Here is a 22,017-nt window from a genome sequence, read left to right on the forward strand (position 1 = left end):
TCCAAATGGGTGAAGTATCGTAGGCCTGACGAAGGAAAGTCCATGTAAATGTATTTACTACCTTCATTTTTCCCTATATAAAAATTATTAAATTTAATAGGTATAGTCAAGTTGGTAAACTTGCGTTAATTACTGGTTGGACATTTTCCTTCGTCGGGGAACCTTAACGAGTTTGGTCACCAAAACACTATTGAAAGATTTTATGGATAAACTGATTAACTATTGCTAAAGAAACATAGAACATTGATTTAATGTTGTTATAATAATTTAATAAGACATTTTTATTCAGATTCCATATTGTCTTTATAATGCTTTCGTGACTTGCATTACCTCAAGGGTCAACATGGAAACATGCTCTTGATATAACTTAACATGTAGCTTCCTTCATGACTAATTTATACAATGAATATATACTTACCTATAATTTATTGCTATTATTAATTTAAATCACAATCATAAGATACTGTAAGTTCCAAAGACTACGATGGGCGGGACATGTGGAGAGAATGCCTGAAGTTAGAGCGCCAAGGATCATGACGAAGTGGCTACCTCAACGGAAGAGACCCAGAGGCCGTCCAAGAAGGAGATGGGCTGACGCCGTAGAAGTGGACTGGCTTCATATAGGAAGACCCGGTAACTGGAGAAGTTTGGCGAGAGACCGGAGTGAGTGGAGAGCGGTTGTGGAGGAGGCCAAATCCCACCCCGGGATGTAGCGCCGTGGAAGAAGAAGAATTAATTTAAATCATTAATACAATGCATTTTCACCATGAATTGACAGTTAACACAATAAAAAAAATAGCATATGTATATTTATTTGGCCTCTGCTTAGCACCCTCTTAAGGTATCCATAGCGTGTGATTGAGCCAGCTCCAATCATATTATGGGCGGAACCAAGAGTCATAGCCACCCCTCGGATGAATTAAATCCTAAAATACATTTTGTTAATATTTCACCATTGACGAATATAATTCAAAAACCATTTACATCACAACCTTATAAGAAAATGCATAAATTTATAAGTTTAAATAAAGTCAATTAAAAATTTTTAAAACTGCGATCAATGTAGAATATTTTCTTCTTACATAGATGGGATAATGTTCGGTAAGTATTCTCCCTTCAATTATGCTATGCATATTTTTTCATAAGAGTATATCTGGGATTAATGAATGAATCTCATAAAGACACCACATCAAGTGACGTACGGAGGTAAGTTCAAAACGATTAATGTGGTGTGCGTCACACGTATTACGTACATGATGTGATGCCCCCGACTACTGTTGTATTATAAATTAATAGTACCTACCGTATTATGAAATTTTGACTTTCGGGGGACAAGCAAGTTAATGTGATTTACTGATAATTTTCATTTGAGTATTTTAATTCAATTACAACTAACAATTTATTGAAATCTATTATAAAGTATGCGTTCGTCGAACACTACATATTTTATCAAACAGTACATTTCTTTATAAAAACAATCATTAAATAGTATGCAACTAGAAATGACCCACCCTTCAACGAACAGATGTCAACAGTTTTGGAGTTATTGTAAAATCATCTTGATTATTTTTTTGTATTCATTGGTAAATTTTAAATGATATGATCAGTGCACCTTAAAACTGAATTCATATTTAACCAATCAATGAAATATGCAATGTATGTGATTATGTTCAATGTGTGTAAAAAACTGTTTTGAATAAATTATTTACTTGATTATTATGATTGACATTCAATGGAATTGGAGGGTAAGAAAATAATTATATAAAGGCAATTTTCCCAAAGCATTATTTTTTATTCAAAAAATCATGGTTTAAACCTCAGTCATGTACGCTCTGCATACATAATATATTTAATTACAATGCATTGCTTTTAAAACTAGAATGTCCATGAATCAGTGAAGAGTCGGCTGCACCAGTCCTCTGTAGAGCTACAAGCGCCGAGTAGAAAAATTCCATCTGCTTACATCAGTGAATCTAGAATCATGCAAAAAATTAGGTAGTTGACTTCTTGAATTTACATAAAATTACAATATCAACCCAAAAATATTTATCCACGACCCATTGAATTGATTGGCTTTCATCATGTTTCTATAGACATTATAGTTGATTAGAAATATGCACAATAGCTGAGTTGGTTTTAGAATATCTTGAGAGCCTGACAATTGCATGAAAATTATATTAGAAAAAATTATTGTTTATTTCATAATCTCTACTAAGTAAAAAATCCACTGGATCAAGCAAAACCCAATGCCATTCCAGTCTAATGTAATTATAAGTTTTTTTGGACCATGTCTGATCCGAAGATCATATGGACCTTTTTGGTTTGTATTAACAGTTTTTTTTTCTTTTACAAGAAACGGATGTTATCCATTTGTTATACCTATGAATATTCCGACTCCAAACAAACACATGATGAAAAACAATGTGTATTTGCCAGACCCAGGATTCGAACCAGGGACCCACCACATTATAAGCTGACGCATTAGCCGCCATCGGCCACCGTTGGGCCGTAAAAAATATAGGTTATATATTTATTATGAATAAACTATAAAGCTGCAATCATAGACTTTCTGCAATATTATATCAGTTACACATCCATATCTTCGATTACATAAGACTTTAGACTATATTTTGTATTAAAAATGTTATAACTAACAAGAGCATGTTTCCATGTTGACCCTTGAGGTAATGCAAGTCACGAAAGCATTATAAAGACAATATGGAATCTGAATAAAAATGTCTTATTAAATTATTATAACAACATTAAATCAATGTTTTATGTTTCTTTAGCAATACTTAATCAGTTTATCCATAAAATCTTTCAATAGTGTTTTGGTGACCAAACTCGTTAAGGTTCCCCGACGAAGGAAAATGTCCAACCAGTAATTAACGCAAGTTTACCAACTTGACTATACCTATTAATTTAATAATTTTTATTTATAATAAGGAAAAATGAAGGTAGTAAATACATTTACATGGACTTTCCTTTGTCGGGCCTACATTATTGATACATCACCCATTCGGCGGGTTAATCCAGAATCTTCGACCGACATTGGCATATCTTCCAGGAGTTATATCACTCCATGTATATAATATCAAGTGGAAAATATGATTAACCTGAAATCAGATTAGCATGTAGCAAATATTATATAAACAGCCCTGTCTAATAGAGGATCCAACGTAACCCGCAGTATGATTAATATTTTTATGCATCTGAAATGGATTTTAGATTTTTTTTTATATTTGATTTATTAACTAATTGATGTTAATTATTGCATATTTCAATAATAAAACTTTTATGTAACAAAGTAGTTAAATGTGTGCTCATCATAATCTGCTAAAATAATATTGAGTGATGCTTGCAAAGGTTATGAAACTGAATAAATAAGTACCTACATAATATTAAAAATAATAAGTTTATAGGTGACAACGCCAGTTTTTAAAATGAATCAATTGATTCGTTAAACCATACTCACCATTAAGTCTGTAATAAAGAAAAATTAATAAATTGACACAAAATCAACAAGGACAAGTGAAGAATTAGAAATAGCAAAATCCATTAAGTAAATGTGTTTGTGCAAAGTCAACCTACCATCCAAGGTAGAGATTGAAAGGTAAATTATTAATAATATCTGTGTTGGTCTAATCGCTCGACGAAATAAAATTTGCTATCGATTCTAATGCCGTAGCTATACGTAAATTTGATGCAATCAGTTCGCGAGATGCTGTTCTATTGTCATTTATGACATCTTGAGCCATATTTAGAGCTGACTCAAGCGCGACAGTACTACGGGATTGTGTGTCCAACATCTCCCGAAGCAACGTACAGAACGTGCTGTGCGTGTTGCACACCTCGTTTAATTTCATCTCCTTCATTTTCAACGTATCTTGCTGAAATTTATCCAATATTTCCATGTGTTTTTTGCCAATGTCACACATTGCCTTTAAGTTTGACGCCTTGTTACGTGGTAGACACGGTGGGCCTACTACCTCTGAAACATGCAAATATTCTGGCGCTGTCACCTGTACCCTACGCTGTGATGTTGGCACGGCCAACTCCTCAATGGTATCGTCATCTGGATTCTCAATCATTGACTCCGGTACTTCATCTAGGCCTCGGACGGATGTCGGATGTACGAATTCCAATACTTGCAGATCTATTCCGGTTAAAACTTGGGCAGTTGAAGGTCCGCCTCCTGTAGCAGTCGAGTCTCTGATTATTGCGGCTTGCTTCCCTTTCGTTTTATTCCGTATATCGTGCCATGTCTGCAAATTATTAACCATTAGTTAAACACACCTTCACCTATATCATCTGTCAAGTTAAGGCGTGTCAACAATAAAAGACCCCGAACAAATAACCAAACGCGTACAAACTAAAAGGTTGGTATAATTTAACTAGGTACACCATGCGTCAACTTGAGATAAATTAACTTTAAAGAGGCCCATTATAAATATACACAGCTGTTTCCATGATTTTACTAGTACGGGTATTCGACCTTATAATACTTGTGACACCCTTTCATAAAACCCAAAAAATTAAACGCACATTGAACGCTGTTTGAATAATTATGAAATACCAAACCACAAATTATCGGTATTACACCGACCACAGTTCGATCGTGCCTCCGTTGTATTTTTATATTAATGAATCACTGCTGGGCACTCAAAATATATTAAGTTAGTACTTATAGCATATGTATAGTATTGGGTAGTGGGTACTCACCTTTCTCCAATGCTTCCAGTCTTTATTTGAGCCCGGAATCGCATTCAAAGTTAGAGTGATTTCTTGCCATTTACGTTGGGCGTCTTGGAATGTGAAGGTGTTTGAGAACTTCCCAGTTACCAATTCCGGCTCACTGCCCATGAAATCCAACAAGATTGTTTTCTGCTGCACACTACAATATGGTTTTCTTTCCATCTTGACCTGAAAAAAATAGAAAAACGTAACCTTACCAGACTGGATAAAGGAAACGAATGATGTAATTTTTGCGTCGCGTTTACTATATAGTAGGTATTTTGATTTCACAGGAGTTCCCGGCGACTATTTCATCGTAAATTCAATGTTACTACCTACAAGCCTGAAGAGTTTACAATCCGAAAAAATAAATATGGGTGTTGTATAGCTTAAAATGAATCAAAGACAGAAGATGTATGTTATATTTTGACGTTTACCTATAATATTATATCCATAGAGAAAACAAAAGTGGTAGGTACCTACCTAGGTGTAATGTTGAGATGGAAATAACCTTACCTAATTTCAATTAAGATCACTTTATTGAAGCTTCTCCTTTCTTTTGCTCGACGAAGGACGTAAATTCGTCTTCCTGTTTCCCGATTTACATGTTTATTTTGATATTTCGTTTCATATGTGACAGTGACATTGAAAATCAAAATGTCAAAATGAATAAGTTAGGTGTCGTCCACGACAATTACCAATTTATAAACAATAAAGATGCCAAATTATTATATTATTCACAATGTTACTTAATACTCTGTTATCTTGAGTTCAATTAATTATGTTAATGTTTTATAATGGTTTGTAATGAATAAATACCTACATACAAATAAATGTTATTGAAGACATTGTGTTTATTTTGTTAAATCTTGTTTTACAGTGTAATAATATCATATGGTTTCGCAATTATGTAAGGTTATATTCTACGTACATATATCTATATCATATTATACTAAATCAATCGAATATTATAGGAATTATACACAAACATAACCAACAAAAATAATGATTTCGTTTGACATTTCATTTTTGACGTTTCATCTTGTACCATAGACACCGATTTTCTCGGTTTTGGCGATGTTGCCAACTGGTCACTCGCGAATTAAAATAGTCCGTAGCGAGTGGCTTCAAAAATAGGTGTTATCGTATACGACATGAAACGGGCGATACTAACTTGTCATCCCACACGGTTGTCGACCACACGAGTCGATAGTTACGAATTCGGGCTGCAGGTTCCAATCCTGGCTGGACACCGTTTCTCGTAAAAACTAAATCTGTTAAAATAACCTCCACTCTATGGAGGCCTATATGTTCTTATTAGGATCGGAAATGGTCGATAAAAATAGTGCATTACGTCGTGAGCATCTATATGGACATACAGTGTATTCATATGGTTTTTCACCTGTGTGTCATTTCATGTCTTTTAAAACTACTAAGTTGCGAGCATCTATATGAGCATACCTTGCATATATGAGGTTTTTCACTTGTGTGTGTCATTTCATGTTTTTTAAGATTAATAAGTTGCGCGCATTTATAAGAGTAGACCTTGCATTTATGACGTTTTTCACCTGTGTGTGTCATTTCATGTTTTTTAAGATCACAAAGATGCGAGCATCTTTATGAGCATACCTTGCATTTATGACGTTTTTCACCTGTGTGTGTCATTTCATGTTCTTTAAGATGACTACGTTGCGAGCATATATATGAACAAACCTTGCATTTATGAGGTTTTCCACCGGTGTGTCATTTCATGTATTTTAAGAGCACTAAGTCGCGAGCACCTATATGTGCATTCCTTGCAATTATGAAGTTTTTCGCCTGTGTGTGTCATTTCATGTTTTTGAAGACTACTAAGTCGCGAGCATCTATATGGGCAAACTTTGCATATATGAGGTTTTTCACTTGTGTGTGTCATTTCATGTTTTTTAAGATTAATAAGTTGCGCGCATCTATAAGAGTAGACCTTGCATTTATGAGGTTTTTCACCTGTGTGTGTCATTTCATGCTTTTTAAGATCACAAAGATGCGAGCATCTTTATGAGCATACCTTGCATTTATGACGTTTTTCACCTGTGTGTGTCATTTCATGTTCTTTAAGATGACTACGTTGCGAGCATATATATGAACAAACCTTGCATTTATGAGGTTTTTGAGGTTTTCCACCGGTGTGTCATTTCATGTCTTTTAAGAGCACTAAGTCGCGAGCACCTATATGTGCATTCCTTGCAATTATGAAGTTTTTCGCCTGTGTGTGTCATTTCATGTTTTTGAAGACTACTAAGTCGCGAGCATCTATATGGGCAATTTTTGCATATATGAGGTGTTTCACCTGTGTGCGTCATTTCATGGATTTTAAGATTACTAAGTTGCGAGCATCTATATGTGCATAACTTGCATTTATGAGGTTTTTCACCTGTGTGTGTCATTTCATGGCTTTTAAGACTACTAAGTCGCGAGCATCTATATGGGCATACCTTGCATATATGAGGTTTTTCACCTGTGTGCGTCATTTCATGGTTTTTAAGACTACTAAGTTGCGAGCATCTATATGTGCACACCTTGCATTTATGAGGTTTTACACCTGTGTGTGTCATTTTATGGATTTTAAGATTACTAAGTTGCGAGCATCTATATTTGCATAACTTGCATTTATGAGGTTTTTCACCTGTGTGTGTCATTTCATGGTTTTTAAGAGTACTAAGTTGCGAGCATCTATATGTGCACATCTTGCATTTATGAGGTTTTTCACCTGTGCGTGTCATTTTACGTGTTTTGAGATGATTTAGTTGCGAGATAATATTTTCTTGACTTCGACTACCAATAACGCCCATGTGAACTATTTTGTGACTTTTTAGAGCACTTCCGGATCCAAAAACTGCGTTACAAATGCTGCAAATCAAATTACGTGAGAAATGAACTACTCTTCTCAGAATAAGTCGAAGTTCCTTCGGAGTCTCTCGTTCTGAGATTTCTCCTTTAATGTTTCTTCTATTGTCTCTATTGTCTATTCATCTATTGTCATTTCAGAATACTGCATCATTCTATCTTGGATTCCATCGGGTGAGGATTGTTGACACCTGTCTATATCGTGATGCTTTGTAAAAAAGCCTTTAGTAGAAACCTAGAAAAACCAAAATAATCGATCTTATTATCAATATAAATTAGATTTTAAACTGTTCCATTTGAGTTATTTTTTTACACTTTTGCCTTACAGCATCTTCAGACATTATAAGTTAAGTGTGAGTGAAAATGACAATAAGAAATGGTAATAGTTCCAACATAGATTTTAAATACAGACACCATAAAAAGCACCTGAATGTAACATCGAAAGGCAAATGCACAAAACAGACTATGACACAATATTGTGGTACAACTCTTGGTAGTATGTTTAAATCTATTATAGTTCCGAATGCGAAATTCCAGATTGATGGGAATAAAATAGTTCTACTCGGCAACTGTGTGTACTGTTTATTTCTCACATATATTGATAAAATCATCATCATCAGCCTGAATCTATCCACTGCTGGATGAAGGCCTCTTCAAGTTGCTTCCACTTCTCTCGGTCCTGTGCATTGCGTTGCCACGTACTTCCGCAGAACTTTATCATTTCATCGATCCAGCGGCCTCATGGTCTACCTTGTGGACGTTTTGTACTTCTTGGATACCACTGGATGACTAGATTTGTCCAACGATTGTCTCTTCTTTGAGCTATGTGTCCAGCCCATCTCCATTTAAGGCTTTTAATAAACTCTATTACATCGCAAACCCTTGTCTGCTTCCTTATCCACTCATTTCTCTTTTTGTCCTTTCGCGTTATGCCCAGCATGCACCTCTCCATACCACGTTGTGCTACTCTAAGTTTCTGGATCTCTCTTTTACTTAGGGTCCATGTTTCACACGCATATGTCATCACGGGAAGCACACACTGGTTGAACACTTTGCGCTTTAGGCACAGTGGAAGGTCACTTTTGAAGACATTATTCAGGCGGCCAAAAGCACTCTAGCCTAGCTTTACCCTGCGAACAATTTCATCAAATATACATCCATCTATAGATACTTGTTGTCCCAGATAGATGTAGCTTTTCACCTGTTCGAGCTGAGTGCCATTGATGAGGATCTCTTTTTGGCCTGCAAAGCAGTTGAACATGACTTTCGTCTTTGTTACATTTATTTTCAAACCTACTTTGTTGCTTATTATAAAAACACCAGATTAACGTACATCCTATGAGGCAGTTTTGCACCCTGTTCGATAAAAAAAACATTATAAGCCAGTAATTTCTGTGTTAGTGTGTCATTTGGGAGTATGCATAGTGTCGGAAAATGCCGAAAGGCGTAACCGATGTCACAAAAAATGTTCAAATTGATAGAATGTATATTAAAATTTCATCAAGCAACTTAGATCAATAGTATAAACAATATTTTAATATTAACTAGAACCCACTTATCTTGGCTACGATTATAAATGTTGTATGCAGTGTTACAGAATATATTGGGGACGTGGATTTATACCTGAAAGTGCGGGAGGGAATTTATATTCAAATTTCATCAAGCGACTTCGATCAACAGTTTAAACAATATTTTTATATATCATACTTCTGAATTCGTGAGGTCACGCATACTAAGCGTCGCATAGGGACGGCAGTTAACCAAAGAGCGACACTCTCGAGAAGGAATGACTCGGTTTATATAATTTACACATATTAAATGTTATTGGATAAATATTTTTCGAATTAATAAAGTTTACCGGTTGAGCACATCTGATATTTAAATAATGATCTGAGCAAAACAGCAAGTCGTGTTGCTAAACACCTTAAAAACGGACCTGCGCAGAAGCACACGTACTTTCGTGCGCATATAGTAGGTGTGTAAGCGCTGTGTCTTTGTGTGAAAGGTGTGTTTTACACGTTACAATAGTATATTTTCAGTTTACAATGAAAACCTCATCTCTATCGCGGTATGACAAAAATCCTTTACAAAGACAAGCACGAGAAATTAATGTTTTTAATTTGACCCGATATTTACAAGTGATGAAAAGCAGTACAATTTTATGATAAGTAGATATATATTTATAAGTAAAATGATATTGACAGTTTGCGTTTTATAACAACTTTACTAAAAAAAACAATAAAGACATTATTTGAAAATTATAAAAAAAATGTGATTGGGCATCGATATAATATTTAATATGTATATTGATTACTTCTACTATTTAAGTGATAATTTATGTTCTCCTAATTATTTAATGAATACATACCTGCAGCAATACAATCAGTTAATATGGCCTTAAAAAGCGTTTTCTTCAAAACTCAATAATTCCCCTGTATTAATTAACCAACATAATAATTAAGAAGTTGAGACTATAACTAATGGCTCTTATAATACTCTCTGGAGCGCTTTCCAAATTGAGTTACCATAGGCAATCGGCCTTTGTATTTTAAATCAAAGTAGGTAGGTATTGATTACTTTAATTACTTTTTTCAATACGAGTGGCTAGGAATGGTACGGAGATTTATCGAGATTTTAAACGTCAACCTTCGATAAAAATCGGCGAATAGAGAAGCAAATGTTACAATATATAAAATTGAATATACCCCATGTCCTGGTGTGTAATCTGATTGTGAACATCCGGGTTGAGGATTTTCATCAGAAAATGGTGGCATTTTATCTTCAGTGAATTCGCGCTTTATGTCAGTCTCAGCTTTGAGACCAGCGACACCCGTCACAGCGAACTGAAATAAACAACGTTTCATATAACATGTTGTCAATAAGTACATATTATTAATATAGCATATTAAAACGTTATTATCTAGGTGAAAGTAGGCTGTTAAGATGCGACATAAATAGTGCACACTAAACATTATCAGGCATACTTATTTGTTTTCATTAAATTAATATTTAAAATTCCATTTAACCCTGCCTAAACTAAGCCATAATATCGCGGTTAATAATAAGAGCTTTCCAAATTGAAGTTCTATTGCCAATCGGCTTTTGTATTTTAAATAAAAGTAGGTTTTTTAAATTTAAATTTAAAGGTAATTTAAAATGCACGTTAATTAATATCGATAGGCCGCCTGATTATTACGAACCAGGTGCGTCTTTAGCGTCCAATGACTTAATTATTTTAACATTATAAAATTTAGAGAAACACTAACTGAGAGAGTATATCACAGTTAGTGTTTTTCTAAATTATATAATGTTCAATAATCAGAATGATATATTCTTAAATCTTGTGAATTATTCGTTTGAATAAAAGAAATAATTAATTAAAAATTATTAGCAAGTACAAGAAGTTGCTTAAAAAATATTGGAGAAATTCCTAGACGTCGGTTAGTAATCTTCGTAATAGTAAAATAGCTACCTACTTTGTTTTAATAAACAAAAATCGATTGCCGAAGTAGCATGATTTCGAAGAGCGCTGAGTGGTAGGTATTTAATAACCAATAGCTTAAATATTTGTCGTCATTAGTATGTCTTCCGTAGCATAATGGCTGAATGCGACGAGTTTGGGGCGTTTACCCGTTGGAGATGCCGGGTTCGATTCCCGACCAGTTGGCTTACTTTTTTCAAAAAAGTTTTTTCTATTGGTTGTGATATACTCTTTCAGTTAGTGTTTAACTAAATTATATAATGTTCAATAATCAGAATGATATATTCTTAAATCTTGTGAATTATTCGTTTGAATAAAAGAAATAATTAATTAATAACTTTACTTTTTTCCAAAAAAAGATCTCTTCCGTTTGTTACATATTTTCTCAAAAATGTTTTCAAAATGATGTATGTTCAATATATTATATAAAATTCCATAAAAATGTTAATATTTTATAAAGGAACGTCTCTCGACAATATGTCCGAGATGAATTCTACAGTTTTTTGACATATTGTTCGGCGCGGAGCTGATTCTCTGGAGAGACTGGTAGTTTTGGGTAGCCTCCAAGGCAGATGAAGCAGAGGAAGAGCGACCAAGTAAAAGAGCTGACTGAAAGCAGCCTTCACTCTGTCCTGATAGAAGCAGAAGATTGAGAAGAGTGGGAATTCTTGATCGCTTAAAAGATGATAACATTCCAAGGTGGTCACCATCCTTTACCATGAGGGAACGACCAAGAACTAATGGGAAACATTGAAAATGTACAGATCTATTGTGCTTTTATTTAGCGATAATAACAGTTACTGTTCACACGTAAGATTGCTGACTGTCGTAAATAGTAAGAGAGACGCCATGTTGTCATTTTAAGGTAGGTACTTTTTGACAGGTCGTGAAAATCGGTTAACCTCAAAATGAGACTGCGCGGTGTAGGTTGTTGTGCGGATATTGAACAAATCCCATCTGTCACGTGAAAATTCAGAAGCGAACTTTTTTGATTCATGCTAGCAATCTTGCAACTTGCACAATAATACGTGAGTACACGTGGATTTTCTTTTTATGGCCTCGGTAATATGTACTGTCAGCAGTAAATCATTGCATTACAACTTTCATGAAGAGTTTCAAGTCATCAGCAAACAACATAAACATAGTATTTTTAATTACCAATGCTGTCATTTATAAAAAAACGTGAACAGCAATGGCCCCAAGTTTGAGCCCTGAGGCACACCAGAAAATGTTTTAAATGTCATGTCTGTGACTGATAGAGGGTGTACGATACGTATTGCTGACGATTCTTAAAATTCTCCCGAATAACGCGAGAAATCGTTTAACGGCCAGCTCCAAATCCATGCTGCTCATTCATTATAAATGACCAGCGCCATCTATAGATTAATACTTGAGTCGGCAATGAAATGACTCAATCCTCGGAAAAATCATGCTGTGCATGATTATCTCAAGAACTTTTGCTGGTGCATAGAGAATGGCTACCGGCCTATAGTTTTCCACTGATAACTCCGTACCACTCTTATGAATTGGAGTAACCTTCGACATCTTCCATGCTTCCGGAAAGATACCCGGCTCTATTGTCAGGTAAAATATAATATATGAAAGTGGCCCTTGACAAAGTCAATACAGCCCTTTAAAAAAATCTTGGGAGATATGCGATCCCTAAGAGCGGGTATTCCTTTTTTTTTTTAATAAATCTAAACACGTCATTCTCATCAATTAGGAAGATGTCAACGGATTGGGCACCGCATGATCGTTTCTCTACATAATATATAAGAGCGTGACATACTTGTTTCTCCGTCTAATCGCGCCCATTCATGCAGCGTCTCGAGACAATGGTGTCGCGTGTGAAACGGCTCAAAGTTTAAAACATGTATTGCTAATTCCAATCTTCGATATAAGACTGCACCAAGGGAAGAAAAATAACACATTATACAATTGAACAAACCAGATGTATTGGCCTGTAATCTGAACCCGGTTGAGGATCTTCAACATCACATAATGGGTTTATTACATCTTCAATAATCTCGCGCTTGATGACGGATAGTTGATCATCCGTCTCAGGTTTTATATTAGAGAGTTCCGCTAAAAGATACTGAAAGAAACTTTATGGTTAACACAGTAAAACCACTTTCACTTGAATGACTAATTATAGTCAAAATGAATTAGAAGATAACCTGCCCTAACCTAAATCACAAATGTATCGTAGCTGTCAAAATGTATAATCGAGTTATTTTTTAAATCAACGTTTAATATCATTGTGTCTCTACGGAGTTTATAAAAAAGCAAGATATTATAATAATATATTAATCGTTGTTAGTCACAATACAGAGTGATTGTAAAAGAAATCAGTATCCCAAAACTAACCTCGAAATTGCAACATGAAACGTCGGCATTCTCCTGCTTTATATGAGTGCGAACTTCCGGGCTGATTGGGAGGCTAGTCTGCGTATCAAACAAAGGTTTGCCTTCTGTATCAGACTGTTCTCCATCACATTCTCGCTTTACGTCCATTTTAATGGTAAATGTCAGGAAGAACGCGACAAGCAGGATCCATTCAAGGTACATTAATTTAAGAGAAGTGTTGCCGCAATACGTAATCATTAATTATGTATGGCCGAAATACTGAATAGTCTATACCGTGGAAGCGATTAAACAATTAACTGTGCTTTATTAGATTTAAGTTTTGTACTATTCTATTTGAGTAGGTAGTTTTCTACCACTCGGGTTTTGCCTTTAGATATTTTCAAGCACTACACGTATTCACCAATGGCAAATACACACTAACTGCGAAGGTAGGTATATTGTTACACTCATGACTATTAAGCCTCTCCTGATAGTCTAAATTACAATTATTAGTTGTAACCATGTCTATACTATACTATACTGCAATATGTATAAAAAGAGTGGAAAAAAATACATAGTCGCGGGTGGACGCAGAATAATTAAGTTCGCGAATTCCCGCGCAAATAACTTTTTCATATTGTATTACTATAAAACGAATTCAGATAAATAATAATTAGAATATAGGTAAGCGATATAATTAATATTAGGAACGTAACAACATAAGATTCATTTGGATACTGTTAAACATAAGTTTCTTTGTGAAAATAACCGTTGAAAATATAAAGCCACGTGTTCAACAAAGAAAGACATTTCATTTTTGTGAATCCCGGGTCCTACCAACATCCCGAGCTAGCCACAGGACCCGGGATATCTCAATACCTACACTGTTATTTTTAACCTATATAATATAATCAATTAGGTAGGTAATACAATAAAGTAGAGACACTTTATTGCCTACCCATTCAGTCAAGGATCAAGTAAGAATAACAAACAAGACATTGTCAAAGGGCCATGTCTTTATTTGACTTTGCCCTGTCTATCCGTGCTTGGTGCAAATCATACCCAATGTCCGTGTGCCTGCCTCAAAATACGGGTGGCATTTGGTTTGTATTACACTGACAGATATCTTATTTTACCACATTGAAGATTAATATTGTGTTTAACAACGTTTGTAGAAGAAAACTTGAAAATAGGAAAAATGGGCCCTTTTGCCATTTGAATGCCGAGATGCGCTAATCTCGTTATGATTGAGGAAATGCAGACGATCATTTTCGTGCCATGTTTTGTTTAGACAACAAACAGTGATGCCAACCGTACTATAATTATAGTATTTGTAATATAATTTTGGCCCGCGTACTATGTACGATATAAAACAGGTATAGTACGCCCAAAATACTATAATTTTAAAAATTCGGAAAAATAGATAAAAATAGTTGTTTGGGGGAACTTAAATAACTAACTTTTAATCTTTTGTCTAAAAAACAAGACGTTTTTCACCTTCTATTTGAATTTTTGTCTAAAAGAAAGAAGACGGTAATCACTTTACATCTGAATATTTTGCAAAAAAACGAGACGGTTATCACCTTACATTTCAATTTTTGTCTAAAAAACGAGACGTTAATCACCTTACAGTTGAATTTTTGTCTAAAAAAACGAGACGTTAATTACTTTACATTTGAATTTTTGTCTAAAAAAAAGGTGACGTTAATTACTTTACGCGTATTTTTTGGAAAATGCAGTCATTCAACGCGTACTATATTTTTTGCCGAAATACTATAATTTTGGAGGCTCGGTACTATAATTCCACTTTGAAAATATGGCAGCACTGACAACAAAACACTTGTGGCAACACTTTTCTAGCATTACCCTGATGTATCCTGTCTGTCACGTTGTTCCTGCCATATTTACACTTAACATGGATGTAAAGCAAGAATGTGATGGAGGACACTCCGATACAGAAGGCAAGTCTTTGTTTGACATGATGCCTAGCCGTCCAAACAACCCGGACCCTCGCTTTCATGTAACGCAAGAGAATGCGGACGTTTCAAGTTGCAATTTCGAGGTTAGTTTTTGGAAACTAAATTTCTTTACAATCACTTTAGATTGAGAATAACAATGATTGTTTTAATTATTATTATAAACTGTGGCCTCTTTACCAATATGTAGGAACATAAGGTGATATTTAACTTTGTTTCAAAAAAATTACCTGTTTATACAATTTGACAACTATAATACATACATGCGATATAGTTTAGGTTATCTACCAATTCATGTTAAATATAATTGTTATACATCGTTGTATGGACGTTACATGAACTGAAATTGGTTTTACAGTGTTTAGAAAATATAATAATGCTTTTTTCAGTACCTTATGGCGGACCTCTCTGATAAAACATCCGATAATCAACCAGCTGTCGTCAAGCGCGAGATCATTGAAGATATATCACACTCATTATATTATGATGATGAATGCACTCAACCAGGTTGTTCGAATTCAGATTACGGGCCAATGCATCAGGTACGTTCAATTGTACGTAGGTATATGTGCCTTTTTCTTCTCTTGATGCCGTCTTACATTGAAGGCTTAAATTTGTAATGCATCTTTGAAACTTCATAAGAAACTATTATATTATAATTCGGTCAAACTTGTTTCATTTATTGATTTCTTAGTAGATTCGAGTTATCGGCGATAGCTAAAACAGATATTTTCAGACAGTATTGAGTAGGTACCTATATAAATCTTTTGTTAAATCTTGTAAGTATATTTATATATGGTGATTTATACATCACAATCATTCGAATGTTAAGCAATAATTAATGCGATTATGTAAAAACATTTAGTGAATAAAATTAGTCGCCCGTGAGTCCTTTTTATGTAGGTAATACAAGGTAAACCTATTGTCTATAAAAAAAAAACTACTTGCAGCCATAAAATACCATAAATGGAAGCAATATCTACGTGAAATGGGGTGAGAATAAACCAATAATTCTATTTTCAAAACTTTTTGTAACAAATTAATAATGTAAGCCTCAAATTTTACTAAATTATCAAACATGCTGCATGACAACATAAATTTAGGCCTTCCAGTTAACGGTTTGACAGGTCAAAACTGGCGCATTGCGATTGCATACCAGTAAACTTCTAATCATTTTCTGACCGTCACAAGTGGTTTGGTCTGTAACGTCAAACATTTTCTCACGATCTGTCAAAGTAATAACTTTCCAGGTAGGACCTAACCTAAAAATGATAGTAGTTTATTATATTCCATACCTATGTCATTTTCTCAACATAATATCGCGTTACCGATGAACATTATAATATTTTTATGATTAAGGAAAATTGAGATTCTTCTGCATTTATATATCGTGAGATGTTCATATTAATCTTTAGACATGTACACAGTAAAAGTTCAGTAGAATTAGGTAGGTATATTTTAGGGTAGTAACCGTTACCTATTATCAATTAGTAACCGTATGCCAACAATAAACCGATTTTGGTCGTATTGTTCCATGATTCCACCCAAATTTTCTATGCATAGAGTTCGATTCGATATCATCACCTGTTTGGTTTTTAGTGAGGTGGTGGGGTCGCTACTCGACCGAGAAATTACACTGACTCGAGTAAATGATTTTACTAACGTACTCGACTCAATTTGTCTGTTCGTACACGTTTAGTTACTAAATTATTCGCCACTGGACTAAACTACTCGGCTCATCCGAACCGGGCTTAAGGGGAATGGGACAACTGGACTCCGGAAAATTGGACGCCGCACTGTAGTAGACACGTCTACAGAATGTAGACGAGGTATTGTTATCAGTTTCTATCTACTACTTAGTTAAAATAAAAAACTCTTTTTTCGTTGCAACTTAAACATATGCACAATTAATTACGTCTGCATATTAACATTCTCACCAACTATTAAATCATAATATAATCATTTAAATATAAATAATAATATTACATATTTGTAAGTACCTATAAGTACCTAATGTCTATTTATTTTCGAATTCCGTGGCGTCCAGTTGTCCCGGTGCCAAATCTTCCTAGATCCGGCTTAACGGCCCACATGCTCAGCGTAGGTCAAAATTGAGTTTTTATTGCATTTTCAAACCATGATCATGGACATTCCTTAAATGTTGTAGATAATCTATTTATATAGTTTTGAAGCCTTATTATCTTTTATATTTATTTTAAACATTTGATGACTGCATAAAGTATTTTTATTACATAAAATAGTATTCTTTTAAACCTCCCGCTCTAATGTTTTAGAATATAGTGATATTTCAGTACATGAATGTGCAGTGGTGTTAAGATTTTTAACATTTATTAATTTTTAATGGCATTCATACAACCATTAGTATAATTTATGACGAGATAATTTTAGTAAAATATTTACTATAAAAAATTATATTGATAATCTCTGTGATCCCAAATTTAAAATTAAAAAAAAAGAATTAGGCATTTTATTATTCAGAAAATCGGCAAGATTAACACATTTGAAGATGATTCTAAAGATATTTATTATAAGCTATGTAATGAATGAACGAAGCGGTACGCAAACAAGAAGCAAAACGCAACAGTATCTTCAAAGGAGGCATAGTGCTTCGAACGGTGTCCAATAATGCAACAAAAAAACCGAATGGACATTTATGGTCGCGTAAGAGCTTGCATTATATTTTTGTCTATGCTCACATGACAGCTAGTTGGGGTTGACATTAGATTTTCCAACCTGGAAATGAATATATCTGCAAATGGTTTCGATAACCGGAATCGTTTCACAAGCGCCTTGTCTGTCATTTTGAATGGACCCGTCCGGTTACAAATCTTAACAACAAAATTTCAGCGTGAATCACTTCCATTTTGGGTACCTACATGTAAAATAACCTAAATTGTGGTAATGTCATTATCATATTATTTAATCAGTACTTATTAGTTATCGCTGAACTCTTAAAACGATTGATTGTTGTACGTAGATAATTAATCCTTAAAGAAGCTACTTACTTCAATATTTACCTCATAATAGTGTAATTTCAATATTCAGTAGGTACCTACGAGAATTTCCGAACTTCCGATTTTTTTTACAACCCTAATATTAATAAAATATGTATGTTTTTGTATAACGAAACACGATAAATACTTAATTGAGAATTTAAATACAAAACAACACTTCCAACGGTAATATGTAAAATTAGCGCGTCAACCGTCGAAGCTTATGAAGCTCAAAATCTTCCGCCACTTTCAGACGCGTTTGTCAAAATCTAATTAGAAATTAAATTTCTCATAAATTCTAATCACTTTCGCATACAATGACTTCGATACTGCTTCGTTTAAAAATTGCCCTTGTTGGTATAGTCCAGAAACTTTGCATTCTTTATGTTGGTTGATTTTTTTATATTGTTAGTATAAATGTTTTGATTGATTTATTTTTGTATTTTATTTCTTAACAGACCTCGCTCGTAAACCGCGACATGGATTGTATGATTGCTCCTTACATCTTTGAGAGACAATTTGCACGGTCGTTTGGTGAAATTGAAGTGCAAGAAATGGCCATCAAAAAGGAAATAGCGATTGCTTCTGCGAAACAAGTCCGTCTGAGGTTACACAGAGCTTCATTTTTCGATAGAAATTTTGTTTGCAACGTGTGTTGTAATTTTTTTTCTTCGGCGCACATTTTGAAGTACCATAAGCGTATGCACGATGCGTCGCTGACTTTCGATGAAGTGGCTTTTCCATGCGCACAAGCCTTCGACAAAAGCAGTCACTTATATGAAAAGTTTGATGCATTAACGTTTACCAGTGATTCACAGGTACCTAACATATATATTCATACCACAGAACACAAAATAAATAAAATACCAATAGGCTATATTCAATACGCCGCATGGTGAAGCAGGCTTTTGAATGTGTAAGTGTCCTACGAAAATGAAACACGCATTATGCACGTGCAATAGTTTGTGTAATGGCTTAATTACATTGGCAGACGCACAGACCCAACCCGATCCAACGATCGACGCCGACCGTCGTCGCCAGCTATTTGCAATTACACGCAACGATTCAACCTCGTTGGTCCTTGATTTGATTGGTTTAAAATAATAATAGTGTTGCTATTATTAAAAATATAGGTTGAGTGAAAACTAAATATTTCTTAGATTGCTGGCTACACTGAACGCATTCCCGCGCAATTTTACGTCAAAAAAACTGAGCCGTCAGCTGTCAAACCTAGCGAGCATCAGATCTGTTAAAATTTACGCGGCCGTTTGACATTTGTAGAAAGTTTGTATACTTACTTATTGTTAATTTACATCATGAATAACTGGGCGAGCTTGAATCTCCAAACCAATTGAGTAATTCGAATATCGAAATCGAATAATCCAAAGACTAATTTATTGTAGCGAGTATGGCTATATTTCAACTGGCTCAGGCGGTCAGGACTCGCCGTTAACGAAAACACTAAGTCAAAAGTTGGCTAACTGAAGAACAGCGTGATCGCCATTGAATATGGCGGGTTTTTTTACGTTCCACACTATATCTTTGGCGTGTATTAATTCGACGAGGACTGTGTCCTCGGTGATACTCCATATATATTTTTTGAGTTTTCGCCATCTTGTAGTTGTTCAGTTGAAATCGACCAGTAGAATGTAATGAACGACCGTTTGCATGACTCGCGAGCAGGCGCATATTCGGCTATTTTCGTACGCTTTCGCCAATCTTCGCTTGATAATGAATGGATCGCACGACGGATAATAGAAAATTTTCCACTTTCGTCCCGATCGCTCACGATTCTTGAAAACCATAGAGAATAGAGTTTGACAGTCGTGGCAGACGATCGGGACAGACGCAATCTGCCAATGGAATATGGGCTTAATACACCAACTTTATATGAGCGTAAATGCTTAAACCGAGAGCAGTTTTCAGTATTCGACGTTAAACGTATTCTAGACACGTGTGTAAGTTTAACCCGGATTCATCCTTACTCGAGTCGGTTACCTGCTATCGCCTTACCCGTTGTGTATTTCAGTTCCCATAATTTCTGAGTTTCCTAATTCATACATACTCATTTGATTATTGTTGTTCGGTTTATAATGTATTATATGTTGTCATCTGATACGTATATGATTGATATACTACTATGCATATTTGTAATACATAATAGGTATCATCCAGTGGCGAAGGGTGTACATAGGCTGCTAATATGCAACATAAATAGTACACGCAAAACTTTGTCAGTTATACATATTTGTTTTCATTAGATTAAGGTGACCATAATTTACTGATTAGTTTTTAAAATTCAACAAAACCCCGTGAAGTCAAGCCATAATAAATAATAGTCCAAATTATTCGTCTATCTAAAAAATTCATGTTATTAAATCATACAGATCTTTGGATATTTTATAGATCGAAGAATATTTATTAGTCATGGTTTGGTATAGGCAAGGCTTAATGAACTTTAAAGTCATCTGTAAAATGTACTCCTAAACAAACTCAAACAAATAAGTATAACCGAAAGAGTGTGCACTATTTTGTCGGATCGCTCACAACATTAGAATGTCGTTCGGTGATTATACATTCACGTGCCAAATTAAGTCAAACATTGGCGACCAATTATTGAAGAAAAAGCTCTGGGAGATCTTCTCTTGCTTATCGTAATGATGATACTGTTACTTACTATTTATAATGTTATTTCAGAAGCGTGAAAACTGTCTGATGAATATTAAATATGAGAATAATGATGAGGCAGCCATCATCAAAGAAGAATTAGTTGAGAATGCAATTCACCAAATCAATGATAAACTAACTCAACCTGGCTGCTCTAATCTACATTACAAGCCATTAGACCAGGTATGTTTAAAAAAAAAAGGCGGTGTTTTTAAAGTCCGATGGGCCGAAGTCAAATTCTGTGCGCCCAATTCGGACTATTTTTATTAAAGCACTGCTGGTCGTATAGTTCGGAAAATGTTGGGTTCTAATGCGTTTAATGCTGCTGGTTTATCGGCATATACCAGTGACTTCACAAAGCTTCACAGGTAGAGATATCAATTCGCACAACCTTTTACGCTTGTCCATCCTGTTGTAAATAAATCACTGTTCTTTCAAATAAATCCGTAAAAGTTACAACAAAATATTAATCATAGTTCGATAAGGGTATCCATTGACGTAACCTTGAGCTTTGGCCCAATTTTTGAATAAATTTGAACGATGCCACCAGCGTGTAAGCCGCACCACACGGTGCATTTTTATGGATCTAGGAAGTCTTTTAAAGTGGTCTTTTTTCTTGCGGGCAATTTTCCTTATGAACAAACCCGTGCAAAAATGAGCCTCATCGCTAAACGCAATTTTGCTCTAAAATGGAGTATAAGTTGCGTAAATCGACAACAGTTTTCTAAGTAAATTTGGATAATTTATTAGCGTTGTTCCAGCGTGGTTCTGTTCATGAAGATTTGCCGGGTTAGGTAGACTAATCATTAGGTATGCTCACATACTGTAACTGAAAGTTTACAAAGTATCTTTATTTAGGTTCCGAATTATACGCGACGTAAATGAAAACTCTGCACTTCTTGGTGGTATTTGT

At 34.8% G+C, this 22,017-nt stretch overlaps 2 protein-coding genes across 3 annotated transcripts; one reads left to right on the forward strand and one right to left on the reverse strand.

Annotated features, from left to right (window-relative positions):
• Window positions 1-3,203: 3,203 nt before the first annotated feature.
• Window positions 3,204-13,678, reverse strand: LOC147077336 (uncharacterized). 2 transcript variants are annotated; one of them, XM_085940800.1, is made up of 5 exons: window positions 13,469-13,678; window positions 13,050-13,196; window positions 10,326-10,463; window positions 4,723-4,923; window positions 3,204-4,265 (listed from the first exon to the last, which is right to left on the reverse strand). In XM_085940800.1, exons 1-5 carry the CDS (start codon window positions 13,667-13,669, stop codon window positions 3,642-3,644), a joined length of 1,311 nt encoding a protein of 436 aa, XP_085796926.1. In that variant the 5' UTR covers window positions 13,670-13,678; the 3' UTR covers window positions 3,204-3,641. The 2 variants fall into 2 exon arrangements, with proteins under 2 accessions (XP_085796926.1, XP_085796927.1); XM_085940801.1 differs by lacking the exon at window positions 13,050-13,196.
• A 1,670-nt stretch (window positions 13,679-15,348) lies between these two features.
• On the forward strand, window positions 15,349-16,035 carry LOC147077337 (uncharacterized). The gene is made up of 3 exons (XM_085941670.1): window positions 15,349-15,509; window positions 15,813-15,965; window positions 16,030-16,035. The coding sequence occupies exons 1-3, from the start codon at window positions 15,363-15,365 to the stop codon at window positions 16,033-16,035; spliced, it is 306 nt and encodes a 101-aa protein (XP_085797796.1). The 5' UTR covers window positions 15,349-15,362.
• Window positions 16,036-22,017: the final 5,982 nt, after the last annotated feature.

This window comes from Rhyacophila brunnea, unplaced genomic scaffold (genome assembly GCF_057557595.1).
Source record: "Rhyacophila brunnea isolate RB1 unplaced genomic scaffold, BYU_Rbru_1.0 scaffold_13, whole genome shotgun sequence".
NCBI classification, from domain to species: domain Eukaryota; kingdom Metazoa; phylum Arthropoda; class Insecta; order Trichoptera; family Rhyacophilidae; genus Rhyacophila; species Rhyacophila brunnea.